This window comes from Schistocerca serialis, unplaced genomic scaffold (genome assembly GCF_023864345.2).
Source record: "Schistocerca serialis cubense isolate TAMUIC-IGC-003099 unplaced genomic scaffold, iqSchSeri2.2 HiC_scaffold_1406, whole genome shotgun sequence".
NCBI classification, from domain to species: domain Eukaryota; kingdom Metazoa; phylum Arthropoda; class Insecta; order Orthoptera; family Acrididae; genus Schistocerca; species Schistocerca serialis.
The window spans coordinates 285576-303186 of NW_026047632.1; the positions used below are offsets into that span (position 1 = coordinate 285576).

The 17611-nt window shown below is 43.5% G+C and overlaps 1 protein-coding gene across 1 annotated transcript in view; it reads left to right on the forward strand.

Moving 5' to 3' along the window:
* The window catches only part of LOC126442765 (uncharacterized), a 78072-nt gene that overhangs the window by 40414 nt on the left and 20047 nt on the right, over positions 1 to 17611 (forward strand). Inside the window, exons 3-5 of the mRNA XM_050090795.1 lie at positions 1616 to 1743; positions 13391 to 13566; positions 16700 to 16942. Coding sequence (XP_049946752.1) covers positions 1616 to 1743; positions 13391 to 13566; positions 16700 to 16942 — 547 coding nt within the window. The remainder of the gene's footprint in view (positions 1 to 1615; positions 1744 to 13390; positions 13567 to 16699; positions 16943 to 17611) is intronic.

Here is a 17611-nt window from a genome sequence, read left to right on the forward strand (position 1 = left end):
CATGTATAGAACGCCACTATCATCCCATACATGAGGGAGTTATATTACAACAAATGCTAAAAACTGTACATCACTTGCATTGGGCCACTGGAGGTGTCAAAATTTACGAATCTTCTGACGTGTGTATATCTCACTGTTGTCTCTGTATGTTGAGCCTCCTATCTCCGAGTGTACATCAACTTTAGATGAGCGTAAGGATCATAGTTATGGCATAAGGTAAATTTATTGTTACTGATGTTAACCTCACTAACATGAATCCCCTCAAATCACTGTTCATGTTGTTCATATGACAACTGAGGCCGTTGGTGGGTAACATATTCACAAGTCGTTTCTTCTTTGTTCTTAGCAGTGATTATACATCCCACAGTAAACGTTTTATATCAGAGTATCTTAACATTACGTTTACATTCGTTAACAGAATTTGCCATTTTGTTTACGATACAATCATTTGACGTAAAGAAATAAGATAAGACACTTCTTTATTGTGATAGTGCGTAATAGTACATATGGTATCCATCGTCAAAGGCTTACAGTAGCTTGGCTGCTCATGAAACCATGGCAGTAATAATGATATATATATATATATATATATATATATATATATATATATATATATATATATATATAATTTTACATATGTATCCTTTGTACCATATTAACATAACAAAGGTATAAATCGCCTTCACAACAACTTTCGTACATGAATTGATCCACTGGACAAATAAAAAGAGAAAGGAGTACAAGAATGAGATAAAAACATGTGATGGGATACTTGTCACCAATTACAGAACATTCTGTGTATCACCATGTAATTGCAAAATGTACTGTTAATATGTAAGGTACTCTACCATTACAAACGTAGTCATACATTTCCATGGTCCTTAGAACGTTTAGGCCGAGAATGGCTTTTTTTAGCTACACTTGCAAAACACCTTATTCAATTTTTTACTGAATTATTAAAATATATTACTTACGTTAAATTAATACACCCTAAATATAAAAACGCGTATGAGTGGGCATAATTCTTCCTGATTTCCATACAAAAGATAAAACTCATGGGAAACATCATAAAGACTACTCATATTATAAAACCAGCATAGACACGATCCTGTGCAAATCGTTACGTCCTATGCTTGTCAGTATGTCAAAGTGAAATAGCCAAACAATACATCCTCATTAATGTTACTTTCTATTATTAACACATAAAACTGACTGGAATTTATCTCAAGATCTCTTATTTCTTAAAACTGTCTTATTGTTGGGCAAGCTGCGTGGGTGTTTTTTGAAATAGTTGTATATTTCCACTTCTTCAGATATTTTGATACTTCTACCCTTAGGTTAATTTTTATTACTGGATCTACGTTAGGTGGCGATACTCCTCTCTCTTTGCTTGATGTGCTCTTTAAATTTGTCGCTGGAATATGAGCTTTGTAACGTCCGGTCAAGGTGTCCATTCTGTAACTCATACGATTACTGACATAGTGTTTTGATCTAGTTTCAAATGGTAAATGCTACCTGCATACACTTTGTGGGGGCAGAAAGTGAAAGCTGTGCTTCCTACAGAAGTCAGATCCACTGGCTTGTTCACGAATCCGTCGTCTCCCGTCTTGTGCAGAACTGCAGGCCCAGGCGGCTGTTTACCGGGAACGCCTCTCCAGCTACTGGTGGGACTTGGCGCAGCTGCTCTCACTCGGTGCGACGCACTTCTCACAACTGTTGGTTCCCATCGCATTCGAACGTATGGTAAGTGGAGTTTTTTCCTCCTCTTATAATCTGTATTATACGTACAGGGGGTGAGAAAATGACACACACCACCTGGCCAGTTCTTGGAGAGTGTTTCCCAGTTTACCTGCTTCATACTGTAGCTATCTTTGGCTCTCCAGTTCTAATACTAACCATCTGGAAGAATTCTGAATCAACCTCTACTTCTGTGAGCCTTTTGGGGCTATGACACAGGGAGGCTAAGCTCGGAATGGTTAGAGATCGAAGAAAATCGTCTGTATCTTTCTTTTCTCGTATTTGCTAGCTACTTCTTTAACAGATTCAGATAACTTTGCATCCAATCCTGCTTTAGAAGCTGAAGCATGTTAGCTTCATATTTAGTGGAGAGTGGTCTAGAGTCTTAGTGTGGCATTTAAAGTCTCCATCAGCATTTTCGCTTCCTAAGAATCTCTAATCCATATGGGAGGCCTATAAAATTACTTCTCTCAACATGGAGGTTCGTCAACTTCAAGTCTCGTAATGAACCTGTATACATACCACATAATTTATACAGTTCGTTACAACTGTTCAACGTCTTCCCACCTTAACATTCACGTGACCATTTCTCAGGACTCCATGACCAGACGATAGCGCTGCTGACACTTGTGGCTCGACGCCATTGGCGGCCCCCTGTGCTCACCACTGCCAGCCAGCACTGTCCGTGTGACACGGCAATGCCCCAGCCGCCGCAGCCACAGAGGACGCGCGTCAATAACGAAAACCTGCAGTTGAGGTGCACCAGTTAGCGCGTGTTGCGTCTGCGAGTGGCTTTGTTAAAGGCACTGTGCTACTACAGTCACAACCAGAACATTTTATGAATATGTCAAGGCCAATGAAAATCTCAGACTAACGTGAAACCGGATGCTGCTTTCTGAGAGCATTCATCTTAGTCGTTAGCCTTTCTGCACGTGTCTGGTGGCCTAACTCGAACCATTATCGAGTCTGAATTCTCTGTCTATGATTTATGAACACTACCACCAGTGATTTTCACACTACCGGGAATAAAAGCTATGTGGTCTTAACACATACACTGGACTCGCATTCGGGAGGACTACGGTTCAATCCCGTGTCCGGCCATTCTGATTTAGGGCATAGCCGATTTCCTTCCCCATCCTTCCCTAATCCGATGAGACCGATGACCTCGCTGTCTGGTCTCCTTCCCCAAACAACCCAACCTTAACACATAGAATGGCCACTGTGCATTATGGCTGTTTGGATTCTGACAGTAGTATACATGGAAAGTAAAAGGACGCAGTATGATCTGTGTCTTTGTGTAACTTTTTGTGGCGTATGTAGCAACGTGCCAGTCCCTAAAGTATCGTGTGAGCCTCATTTTGGATCCTTTGAGAAGAGAATTAGGCGATATCTGTTTTAGTGAACTGAAAAGGTTCTGGGTAGATTAAATCTTTTTCCTATAAATATTACGGATGTTTGCGGGATGGTAATTTCAACGATTGATAGTAGCGGGTTCCGTATTTAAGAATGGTTTCTGCCGACATCGTATCATGTCCTGTCATTACATCTTGTTTTCGTTACCATCATCCAAGCATTTCACTGCAGCAAAGTCAATTTACCTGATACGTATCCAATATTTTGTAGAGTTAGTACCTCACAGCTTGCGAGAATGTTTAAAGGACGACTTCTTTATTACATTTGCGGTGCAGATACGCTTCGTTGATTATACACTGCACCTGCTTAGGAAAAGTGTAATTGCGAAAAGTTATTCCGTGAAACCAATGTTGTACAGATAGTTTCGATTTAAAGACACACTTTGCTTTCTGAATGAAACTTAAGTCTTCAGACAGCTGCAGCAGTCTTGAGGTATTCGTATTCGAGATAATTCCTCTCGTGGTTCTTCACTACAGCCCTGCAGAGTAGTACGGCAAAGCGTGCTGTGGCCCAGGTAACGACGCAGCTTACGATTTTGACCCTGTGCCCGTGGTAACTGGGCTCTCACATCATACTGTGTATGTATGTATGGTCAGAATAGTTCAAATGTCTCTGAGCACTATGGGACTCAGGTCATCAGTCCCCTAGAACTTAGAATTACTTAAACCTAACTAACCTAAGGACATCACACACATCCATGCCAGAGGCAGGATTCGAACCTGCGACCGTAGCAGTCGTGCGGTTCCAGACTAAAGCGCTTAGAACCGCTCGGCCACACCGGCCGGCATAGATTAGGTCTAGATGGCAGAAAGCGCAATGCCGCCATGGCAAGGACGACGGATTCAACGTATTGGAAGGTGCCGATTAAAAAGTGTGCACCACCTTCCAATTCACTGCTCCTGCACAACGAGGGAAATTCTGAATTTCATTTTTCGTTTTCTATACTGCTTATCGACGTACGGGTAAGAGTCGACTGCAGCCACGTGTCACCACTACAGTGATTTTGGGTTTGACCGTGCGCCGGGCCCCCTACTGTGTGGACTCGGCCCGTGTCTCTCGCTGGCCTCCCTCGCCCTGTGTTGCTGTGACGCCCACAGCCGGGCTGTCGGAAGCGCGAAGCGGCTCAGACCGCAAACGGGATGTTAGCTGCCCGCTGACCGCGAACCGCATGCTGTCACAGCGAGGACGTGACGCACGTCCCACACACACACACATGTAAACGCGTGCAGTATTCCTTGCGCACATCCGCAAAGCTCTACTTACGCAAATACGAATTGGAGGCGATAAATCGCGATCCCGTCTAGAACCGGTCGGCCATGTATGTATGTATGTAAATTTAAAAAATATTGTATTCGAAAAGGATTTCTTTATTCTCTGGCTCCTGCCATCAATATAAAACTGATAAAGGAGGTATTTCATTTACAAAATATGAAAAAGAAGAACAACTGTATTGTGAAAACAACTGAAAGCTTTTTTATTTCCATTTTTTCTCGTATTTGTTATATACATAACAGTTTTGTTATTTCGTAATTGATTCATTACAATATACACATTCTTTTGTGAATAAGGTAATTTTTTAATTTCCAATGTCTATTAAACACTTATTAGTAACTCAGAGAGAGAGAGAGAGAAGTTTTCAGTGTGTACATACTTAGAACAGCAAAAGCAATGGCAGCTCTAAAACAATACACACACACACACACACACGCACACACACACACACACACACACACTCACACACACACGCACCATAAACATATAAAATACTTTCTTTACACGGATGCATATTGTACATGTTCCACACGAAATATATACTCTGTGTCTCTCTCTCTCTCTCTCTCTCTCTCTCTCTCTCTCTCACACACACACACACACACATACAATCACGCACACACACATGGACGCACGCAGTGTGCAATGAAACATTCATAATCTCAAACATGCAGTCAGAACTGTGACAAACAGCTCATCAAACTATTCCACACACACCCAGTCAAGTGGAACACCTTTTTACCTTTTTACTAACAAATAAACCCACCCAGACACATCAGTAAATAGTCTGGGTGCAGCAGATTTCCACACCTATGCCCCCCGATGAACCACTTGTGATCGTGGTAGGACACCCCTGCTTCCAGCTGGAATTGCAGTATATACCTCAGTATAACCTCAATGGAAATGTCTCCTGATAAGCATTTGTGGTGCAGCGCCAATGTCCTAGAGGAGGCACCTGTTGAAGTCCCTGAACGTGAAAGTCTTTCAGGCTGTGCAAATCACCGTGTTTGTCATGCAGACTTGTGGGATAGTCCAGCTCTACCTCTAGGACATATCCCTCAACAGCATCAGCAGCCACATATTTGATCTCCTTCCTCAGTCTGGTGATTTCCCCTTTGGACATCCATCAGAACCCTCCAAATGGTAGACGTTGTTGCATGGTTTGCCTGTAGAGACAGTTTCCAACCAGGTAAAGGATGATACTGAAATCGTCAGACAACCTGTACTCCCCCTCGATCATTTGCAGGTTATTTGCCTTGGCATACCTGCGCACACGTTGGCAAAGTAACTCGTGAATCGCATGTTCCAGGAAGACAAGCATGTCAACGTTGGTCAAGAATGGCTTGTGTCTTTCTTAACATGGCATCCCACGAAATCTCAGCCATAGGCTACAGAACTTCTCGAAGATGTTGTCGGTCAGATGTACATTGGTGTTCATCATTTTACATGTTCTGATAAATCAGAGATGCTGTCCTGCCATTCATTCACCAAGTGGCTGTTTTTGCATTCATTATGGAAATGCCTCTTAGTTTACTAGACAGTCCAGATATTCGTATGGAAAGACCTCTTCTCCATCACAAGCTGAAACTCTACACCATCGAGATAAGTGGCTCCCTTTGCTACGAATATCTTCAGGACGCATTGGTTCAGCAAATTTCTAAAGAGACGTGAGCATGAAGCGTTGTGAATCCAGGAAGCAGTGTGATCCCCTGTGAAGCGGCATGTATTTGTCAACGGTGTCAGCAATGACACTGATCTTTTCATCCTACTACCCAGACTCGTCAAAGTGATGAACTAGAAAGTGGGCATCATGCTCACTGAAATTGTGGAAAAGATGGCTGTGTGCTGTGGCAGTTAGTACTTAAAGTTACATGGGTTGTCAGCTGCACTCTGGGACTTCCCCGTTACATGGCAACAGACTCTACAGGGAGCTTCCTCACCTCTGTCCAGTCACAGTCCCCAGATATAACGATCAGCTGCCTGCTTGTACAGTGCATCATTCTCCTTCACATTGGTCATGAGGACGTTTTCACTATAAATGTTATAAACATCCCATACAAGACTTTCAAGCTCAGTGAGCAACCATCTCGCACGATTCCCTTGACATAAGATTTTAATTTTAGAGTTATACGTGCACAGAACTTGATGGGTAGCCACATGTCACAATCATCATTTTGTGGCAGTGATACGGGAGGCAGAGGTACCACGTTCACACTGTACCACAGGAGCTAGGAGGCGCTCTAAATCGACGTAAACGACGAAGGGACAGAAGTGTTGGGGAGAGGCATTCTTCAACTTCTAGAACCGTTTTTCCTTGATAAGCATTTCCACACATATTGTTTCCTGGCTCTAGCATTCAATCAGGTCTTTCAAGATACATGCTCTTGGTAAACGAGACATCCACAGCAAAAATGTCTTGCACCTTTTCTGTTTTCATTTCAGAGGAACGTAGGTGGGACATGCATTTGATCCAAACGCTGTGTTGCTTATCGCCTTCAGAGATTAGCAGCAGGTCTACACTTTTTGGATGTTTCTCAGCTAATATGGACAAGAAGAAGGGACCACCTAATTTACGCTTGACTTCTTTGTCGATGTGCCACACAGTGTGTTAATGTTTGTCTTCTCCTTATGGCTTTCCAACATCCGGCCATATACGAGAAATTAGATCGTCAGTGGATATCTGGTGTTTGTTGTGTATCTGTATGCCCTGTATTTTTAAGGTAATTTCTATCGCTAGCGAGAAGCAACCATGGAAAACAATTTAAATTCCTCTCATCATGATTCTGGGCATTAGGACATGCTTTTTTGCAATGTTTACTTTTGAAGATAGATGTAACTGGACCCCACAATAAGTTGATCAAAATCTTATGAATATAAATCAAGGTATGGTATACAGCTGAGTGTCTTACAGGACCCCCTTTCCTGCACCTCAGAAAAGTGACTCAGTATGACCGCTCTGGTATCGACTCACCCCATGATGTCACGACAGCTCTCCCCCTAACTTGGACAATGCTCTTCCCCTCAACAACGTCGAACTCCTAATAACTCTGCACACAAGAAGGAGAAAGAGACGCAGTTGATAAGTATCTAAGGAAGGAGAAACAAAAATCCGTATTCGTATAATAATAATAATAATAAATTCTGAGTACTTACAAGTAAAACTGTTGTTGTGTTCATTACTGGAATACACTTCCAGCAACTCATCATTAGTGGGCATGTTTGTCATTAAGAGCATATCCAGCATGGGTACTAGAGGAGGTGTATGACGTCGGTAGGTGAATGTGTCTGAAAGAATACGGACAAACCCAAACGAAAACACAGGTGCTAAAGAACTAGTAGCTGGTGGTCGTGTCAGAACACCGATATTCGCATTGAGCACATCTACAGACAAGAGCATCTCAAAAATAACAACAAAAAATTTAATACTGTAGAATAAGCGATATCTACCTCTGAGCAATCGAAGTCGTCCCCCAGAGATCATCATCATCGTCATCATCATTATCAGCTGCTGGGTTCAGATCCCACACCGAGTAACGCCAGCTCGTACCTAGAAAAGAAGAAGTAGAACCAATAAGAATCATTTACACTACTGGCCATTAAAATTGCTACACCAAGAAGAAATGCAGATGATAAACGGGTATTCATTGGACAAATATATTATTCTAGAACTGACATGTGATTACATTTTCATGCAATTTGGGTGCATAGATCCTGAGAAATGAGTACCCAGAACAACCACCTCTGGCCGTAATAACGGCCTTGATACGTCTTCGCATTGAGTCAAACCTAGCTTAGATGGCGTGTGCAGGTACAGCTGGCCATGCAGCCTCAACACGATACCACAGTTCATCAAGAGTAGTGACTGGCGTATTGTGACGAGCCACTTGCTCGGCCACCATTGACCAGACGTTTTCAATTGGTGAGAGATCTGGAGAATGTGCTGGCCAGGCCAGCAGTCGAACATTTCTGTATCCAGAAAGGCCCGTACAGGACCTGCAACATGCGGTCGTGCATTATCCTGCTGAAATGTAGGATTTCGCAGGGACCGAAAGAAGGGTAGAGCCACGGGTCGTAAGACATCTGAAATGTAACGTCCAATGTTCAAAGTGCCGTCAATGCGAACAAGAGGTGACCGAGACGTGTAACCAATGGCACCCAATATCATCACGCCGGGTGATACGCCCGTGTGGCGATGACGAATACAGGCTTCGAATGTGCGTTCACCGTGATGTCGCCAAACACGGATGCGACCATCATGATGCTGTAAACAGAACCTGGATTCTTCCGAAAAAATTAAGTTTTGCCATTCGTGCACCCAGGTTCGTCACTGAGTACACCATCGCAGGCGCTCCTGTCTGTGATGCAGCGTTAAGGGTAACCGCAGCCATGGTCTCCGAGCTGATAGGCCATGCTGCTGCAAACGTCGTCGAACTGTTCGTGCAGATGATTGTTCTCTTGAAAATGTCCCCATCTGTTGACTCAGGGATCGAGACGTGGCTGCACGATCCGTTAGAGCCATGCGGATAAGATTCTTGTCATCTCGACTGCTAGTCATATTAGACCGTTGGGATCCAGCACGGCGTTCCGTATCACCCTCCAAAAACCACAGATTCCATATTCAGCTAACAGTCCTTGGATCTCGACCTATGCGAGCAGCGATGTCGTGATACGATAAAGCACAATCGCGATAGGCAACAATTCGACCTTTATCGAAGTCGGAAACGTGATGGTACGCATTTCTCCTCCTTACACCAGGCATCACAACAACGTTTCACCAGGCAACGCCGGTCAATTGCTGTTTGTGTATGAGAATCGGTTGGAATCTTTCCTCATGTCAGCACATGGTAGGTGTCGCCACCGGCGCCAACATTGTGTGAATGCTCTGAAAAGCTAATCATTTGCATATCACAGCGTCTTCTTCCTGTCGCTTAAATTTCGCGTCTGTAGCACATCATCTTCCTGGTGTAGCAATTTTAATGGCCAGTAGTGTATAAACAAAAACACTATAGAAAATATGTATACTTGCTTTCATCCTCAGCCAAGGTGACCATGATGAATGACATCACACCGTCGTCGGTAAACAGTGACAACAGTGCGGCGTCATCATTGTTATCCAACGTGCGTGGCCATGACTGCAGTCACCATCGTCGTCACGGATACCGCACGAGCGCTTGACTCCGATATCAGGGCTGGCTGGCAGTCGGAGAGAGAGAAAGACTCGGGTCGCCCCCCGCAGGGCTGTTTACAAAACCCTTCAGCCGCGCAGCGTGCACTGATCACCAATTCAAGTCGCAATGCATCACGCTTCTTTTCTCCCCACTAACATTACTTACACATAGCGCATTGCGACAGTGCCCAGCGTGTTGGTACACATTTGAACATGCCTCTCTCAACTTGCTACTACTCTCATTACTTACCAAGCGTGGACGCAAGGCAGCACAAACGGGTTTATTTCTCGTAAGAAAAGAACTTCCACATATTAAACGAGTGGGATTGTGCTGTGACAGAAATGCGCGAAATGGAATATGGTGGCTGCAAGTAGCTGCTGATCGGTTACGTTTTGAGTGACACATTGTAGAAACTTGCGAAATCATCTCGACAGTTCTCCAAAAAGAGTGTAGATGTCGCCTGGTAAATAACCATAGCTGACAAAAGAACTGTAAAAAATGAGCTCGGGAGTATCTAAATAAGTACAAAAATTTTAATAAGAAAATAATATTTGCACATATCTGCAACACAAGTAAATCCGTTATTCTCTCCACCACCGTACACTTGCCTAAGGTGTCTGACTGACATACAGTTGAATGATTCCAAATTCAGGATGGCAGTGTTCTTGAAAATATCCCACATTCATACCACCACCTCACGACCTTTGACTGTATGACGCTCTCTCTGTGATCACAGTTTCGGAGTGATGTCAGCATATCCTCACAGGTCATTGCTGTATCGTGGCGGCTACTGCGATAGTGGAATCACGCTACTGTCATCCAAGACTTGTCACACTTTATTGTTCTGAGCAGCTGGGCAGAAGTGACAACTGTGTAGAAACTTGTCGAGACACAGACTGAGTCGATGCGTGTGACAACAGCTACATCTTTAATCATCTTTAAACATGAAGCGGCCGCACTCGTCGTGGAGGCCTCGCCCGTGAGCAACAATGTTGCACCAGGAGGCAGGCAGCTTGGACCCTGGCAAGCAGGTCTTCAGCTGTATCTACAGGTGTTTCGTACACCTACATCTTGGCATAACCTCAGAGAATGAAGTCGAGGGTTGTAAGATGCAGCGATCGCAATGGCCATCAGAGATGACCCCCCTTTCCAGTCCTACAATGAGTGTGAGTATTCTTCAGGTGCTTGCAAACATTAACATCAAAGTGAAATGATCTTGGATAATGACCTAAAATACCTTGACTGAGAATCTTTGCTGTTGGCCTCCGATATGGGTGGCGTGGGTGTTGTCCTCATTCTAGATCTGCCTGTTTGGCTTCTGAAAACAACATTACGGATGAATGCGGCCTCATCCACAAACAATACAAACTGTATGAAGTTGGACAGTACAGCGCTGTGAACGATACTGGATTCACACAAGCAGACTTAGGGCTCAAAATCCGTTCGTCCCAGTGCTTCCACATTTCATCTCTGATTACTCATTGTGCACTGTACACAGCAACACACCTCACCATGAACACGACACAAGCTATCTGATGCAATGGACAGCTGACAGCAGGGTCAGTGGTGTGCTTGCGGCACAGGTTAATGCGCCGCTGCGATGCTTGACTGCTACGAGCCTAGTTGTGCACAGTAGGTCCGTTTGGTGGTCAGGTGTCTACACTGTTTATCAGCTGCTACTGTTCGAGTGCACAACGGACACCCGAGATCTTTGCAAGAGTGTGAAGAACTGCAGGCATCATTGCAATACATGCACTGATTCAGACTGACAGTCGTTGCTTTGAAGAATTGCTATGAGCTACATTGTTGTTAGGTGGTGTATGCTGTGTATGTCCTTAACATAATAAATATGCACTTTCGAGTATTGGTTCCCTATCTCAATATAATCTATTGTGGAACCACTGTCACCTGTTTCAGTGTGACCCAAAAGGATTGGAAACTCCACGTACAGAGAACAAGAGCAGTTCTGTCCCACTTCTCTCAGACTCTCCCGACGGCACCCATGTCTGTGGTGAGCACTCACCTTCCAGAACAACATACTGGGTGATGCTAGAGTAGATAGAAAAAACGAAAACAGAATGGGAAAGTGCGAGCGGAACTCACGCACTAAGGGTTCTGTACAAACTCCCCATCCTGGGAATCGAGATTCCCAATAATTTTTTCCTGTTATCGACACTTTGTAGCTTTACTGGCAAGATACTGGTCCCAGAAATACCAAGATCGATTCAGAAATTCTACGTTATTTCCTCAGCCCAGCCCAAACAAACAAGAACAAGCAAGCAGAGGACTTTAGTTTATGTATGTAGGGAGAGAAGATTTGATAACACATTTTTGTTTACGTACTAAATCATGAATACAACATACATTTTATGTTTGGATGCAGTAATGTTCGTATGTTATACTTTCAAGAGGTCATGAATACAAAGTATGTCCAAATCGAAAACGACATTTTTATGTGATATAATTAAAAGTTAACAAGTTTCAGATTTTTTGCTTTACTTGTACCGGAAAATTTAGTTGTTGCCAAATCTCATGATTCCAAGTCAATGGAGAGCACCCTATAGGTTTCGATGAGTGAGTTTTCGATTATCAAAACACGAGACATAAACGGCCGTCCGTATCTGTTGACTGCAGTGAGTTCTAAGCTTACGGTTTTTACGCCTCCAAGGGTCCATATACCTTTGTATGTGACATAATTTGAACATGATACCCAGAACTGATCCAGAGAAAAAGATTCCCAACAGATGGACAGACAAACAGACAGACTGATAAAAAATAATACGAAAAGTATTTTCTAGAGTTATATAGTTACCAGTTATGGATTTTAAGATTTTTTCCTTTACTTGCACTGTGAAATCTGGCTTCTTCCTAAATGTCATGATTGTAAATCAACAGGGATCACCTTATAGATTTTTGTGAGTGATTTTTCAAGTATGAAAATGTGTAATTAAATGGTCATATCTTTACTGCATGGACTTAGAAGCCTACAATTTGTACAACGCCAAAGGAGCATAGACCTTAATATGTGACATAAATGTGAACTACGTACCCGAAAAAATGATCTTAACACTCGGACAGTCAATACATTCCTTCAAATCTGCAATATTCGAGACGTGTTCAGATACAGACGACATCGTGTTAGATGACGAGCAACAAACGCAAATTTTCGGCAAAAGCGATCAGCCAGGCAACAGACAAACGCTACAAAATTTTGAGTCAAACTGACATTTCGTGTGTGGACAATTAACTCAGATAATGTTTCAGATATGGAGCGGCTGATGTCTACTGTTGCGTTTGTAGAAGATCATAACATGTGTTCAGGTTTCTCACAGCGTTGGTAACGAGTAGGATTTTGACGGATTTGTCAACAGTCTGGCCATTCTATTTTCGAAAATCGTTCAAAAGTTTGAATAGAATCTCTTCAGAGTTCTAGCCACGCCATGTGGCTTTACACGTAGGAACTCGACGCTGCTGGCAGCTCCAGAACATTTCAGTTGGGTACATCGTCACGGGAGTATACATTCATACATTCAGACGTCTGTAATGTCAACTACCAAGAAATGTCTGCACCTCTCTTATCTGATGTCACAGTTTGAGAAATGTATTTATTTAATAAAACCCCACTAGGCATCTGCTGTGCATTAATGTTTTTATGCCTGTACAAAACTGAATGTACTACACTCATGCACTGGCAGTAATTTCAGTGTCATGTAATAGTGCTACATGTAACTGTATATTAAGACAGGCTGCTGCTTGTGGATGTTAAAAAAGTAATTTGAACTATTTTCTGTGTGTTTCAGGGTAACCACGCAAGTGATCAGCAACTCCACGGTTGGATTAGGGACATGGAACGTGTGAAAGACATGCTGCGTACGAAATTAACCGGATGGGTACATGACATGCAATTAGCCAGCATACAGGTGGAGCACTACGAGGTGGAAGAAGACAAGGACGGGCCAGGGCACGTGATACTCAGGTATAAACCAGTGTACACTCAAATGTCTGTCGTACTCACTATGGTTTTTTGGAGTTTATCTCACTTTTATCCATGGATGTATTCATTAAAGTTATAGAAAACACAGGGATCATTTAATTCACAATGACGTAAAGAACTAGCACTAACAGACAGTAGTGAAGGACATGGTTACGGAAACTCGTGATTCACAAAGTTTTTTGACTCCGTTTAGCCTTCGATATTTTGATTCGTATTGTGCCTTAAAATGTGACACGTATTACGTAACAGACAAGCGGATAAAACTGGCACAATCACTGATCTTACTGCATTTACTAGAGAAAGTATTGGTGGTTACAGATACTTCCGAAGTTTTCATAATTTGTGGAAACAATGATGTGGAACCTGACACGAAAAGTGAGCGTGTCCTCGTCTTATTCTGGACAAAAAAAAACCACTTTGGGAGAAATTACGGTAATACCATGTAGCAGCGACTATAGTCCTGATACTGGCATCCAATCGGTAAGGAAAAGAGGCCACAAGTCATGTTCATCTCAATAGACGCAGGAAAAATCTAAGAAGCGATGAGGGAAGGAAGCGGATAGCCATCGTTCTTATATTTTGTCCTGTGGTTGGTGTGTTTAAATCAGTCCGTAGCATAGAGCGTAAATACTGGAGATTGTGAGCGGGAGGAAAGCGGAATAGTCTCTCGAGTGATTGACATATGGGGTCGTGGAATGGAGTATAGTGGGAGATATATTGGCACTATGGAGGGTGACCAGGTGGCTTCCTGTGTGGGAATGGGTAAGCTCCCAGCAGGCACCCCAGGTCTTGTGGCGGTGTTGTTGGATTCTTTTAGGTGGCTTATTGTGGGGTAACTATGGAGGTGGAAGACGTGGATTAGGATGGACAATTAGACTCAGTCGTGATTGCTATCGGTTAGATGAAAGACTTCTGCAGTTATATCTGAAGATGTCTGTAGGGGAGTCACTTTGGGATGAGTGTGTCTGGGAAATAGATTAGGTCTTGTGAAACGAAGGTGATCAACCGACATCCACAGTTAAGTTCATCATGAGAACTGATGTGGGTAAACAGCTGTGGAGAGGCAGTGGTTAGTGTGAGGAAGGAAATTATGTGCTATAGGATGATGACAGAGACAGGCAGTAGGACAGATCACGGCCAGGGTGGTAAAATACACACTCAGGATAAAGTATTATGCAGGATGATTGAACATGATTTGTACCCAACTGGAGCTGTTTTTGAGGAACGGTATTGTTACTCCACAATGTTTATTGTGTGGGGATTTTTGGTTTCCTACTCCACATCTGTCATCAGAACTGTGAGTGGGTTACCGGTTCACTGTGTACGGACACATGCAGATAGTGTGACGGGATAAAACTATCGATATTGTGTCAGGCAGTGGGAATGAAGGTAACAGTAATTGGGAAAGTGAACTGAAAATCGGAGATGGGTAGATTTCAAGACAGGGGTGCACTACACAAAGGAAGCAGCTAATCGGATAGCAGAGTACTTGTGGAGTGCACATGGGGGGTTTCAGGCTAGCCAGTAGTTTGAGGTACTCTCATGAACACTCGCCAGTTGGTACACATTTAGGGAAATCAGATAGCTTTCAGAGTAAAGTTAGTTCGACTCTGAAACTTTTATCAGTCAACTGTCGAAGTATTTGTAACATAGTTCCCAAATTTACTCTCCTCCATGAACGTTCTCAGCCTCAAATTATTCTTGAATTGAGAGCTGGCTAAGACCCAAAGTAAAACAACTCTGAGATATTTAGCGAGTCTTGGAATGTTTATCGGAAAGACATATTCGACGCCGTAGGAGGGGAAGTGTTTATTACAGTTGACAAAAAATATTCTCTTTACTGAGGTTGAATTTGAGTGCAATAGTGAAGTTACGTGGTCGCACTTAACAGGACTAGGTGAAACCATATCAGTTGTTGGATGTTTTTACCACCCAACCGACTCCGCTGGGACAGATATGGAGTCATTCAAAGAAGGTAAATAGTCAGCATTGCATAAATATCCAGATCACGCGACACTAGCTGGCGGTGACCTTAACCTACCGAGTATAGACTGGGACGTCTATGGATTCACTGCAGGTCGTGCAGACAGACAGTCTTGTGAAGGACTTTGAACACGTTTTCCGAAAACTGTGTTGAGCAGCTAGTTCGTCAGCCAGCACAAACAGGCACGACCTTATCGATGGCGTCAGCATAGATATGGGGATTAGTGATCGTGATGTCATCATAGCGACTATGGTTACGAAAGTCAGTAAATCAGTCAAGAACGCTAGGAGAGTTCATATGCAGTTGTCAGCGTCTCACTTAGACAATAAAATACAATCATTTAATTCCAGAATTATGGTCATAGACGAATTATGGCTAAAGTTTAAAGAGACTGTAAATCGTGATCCGGAAACGTATGCGCCTACTAAGTGGATCAATGGCGGAAAAGACTCATCGTGCTTTAATAACATAATTCCTAAAATGCTGAGGAACGAAATGCTGTTACATTCTCGGTTCAAAAGAGAACGCGCAAATGAGGACAGAAAGATTTGTAGAGATTGAAACGCGTATGTATTCAGTAGCAGCGATTGCGAGGCAACAGAATCTCTGACCAGACAGTTATTTATCGTTGCTAGTCTGCGCTTGACCGCGCGAGAGTTCAGTTGCGAGAAAGTTGTTGTACGTAGCGAGTCGCGAGAGCTTGTAGTTGCGAGTTAGCAGTGTAGAGAACCTGGCTGCAGAACGATCCTAATGACGCCAGCATGCATTTCTGGTAGGGACCACGAAGACAAGATACGAGGAATTACGGTTCCTAAGGAGGCATATAGACAGGCGTCTGTCCCTCGCTCTGTCAGCGAGCGGAACAGGAAAGGAAACGACTAGTTGTGGAACAGGGTACCCTCCGCCACGCACCGCACGGTGGCTTGCGGATTATGTATGTAGATGTAGATACAAAAGACGATAGTTGAGAGGAATTATTGGTTTCATGTCCGTAAATTTAGTGAAATCATTTTTGGCTTTGTATCATTTGGAATCGTGAGGTTTTATCAATTCTATTTCATTTGTCTGGTCTTATGACTGCATGCATGAGGGTTGTGGTGTAATAGGTGGCCCCAGTTGTGTGTAGATAAGGACATTGACGGGAGTTTATGACGGCGGTGACGAAGCTACAGTGGTGGTGGATGTGGTTGGAACTTCCGGCTCCGGCAGTGGTGCGGGCGATGGGGCGGGCCGTGGTTTGGGGCTGGCGACGGTGTTGGCGACAGAGCCAGCGACGCTGCTGGAGAGGGAGTCGACGGTGGCGCAGGTGGCGGCGACGGTGGTGGAGCATTTGACGGAGGCAGTGGCGAAGGAGCTGCCAGACTACGGCTCTCTGTGAGTGGTGAAGCAATGAACACGACGACGAAGGGTGGGAGATGATCGGCGAAGAACCACTGGGAGAGTCCAGGTGGGAGCTGAGGTGCTGGCGAAGTATAGTGGGGCGTGTCAGTAAAAAGGAGGATATACTTCGTACCGGAAATTTTGGGAGGACATTTTGAGGTTCACATGAGTAAAGCGAGTCAGAGAATATACTCCAGCCGAGAATGTGCTCATCGCGAGTAAAAGGGTGAGGGATGTTGCTCAAAACAAAGAACGTTCTCCGATTTCGTGTGAACAAAACTAGAGGAGCTTCTCACAACCGGAAAATATTGAAGCGAGATCTGTAGCATTCTTCGGGCTGAGTAAGTTCTGTTAAGTTTCACCTACATAATGGCAGAATTCATATTGCTTGGGAGGCAGAAAAAGAAATATATAGCCGAACGAAGTGCTGAATTGAGGAGCTGTAGAAGTTAATATCGCTTTGACAATAAGAACATTATCTGCGGACTACCTCTCAAAGGAAGTGAAAATTGAAACATTTTTATTGCTATTTAGTAGACCCAAGTTTTCAGACTGACGTACGAGAACATTTAGCTGTATGCCTACACCAAACAACCGTGTCGCTGACTTTTCCAGACGTTCACCATCATGTCTTCTCAGAGCATAAGTCTTATATAGTGTGAT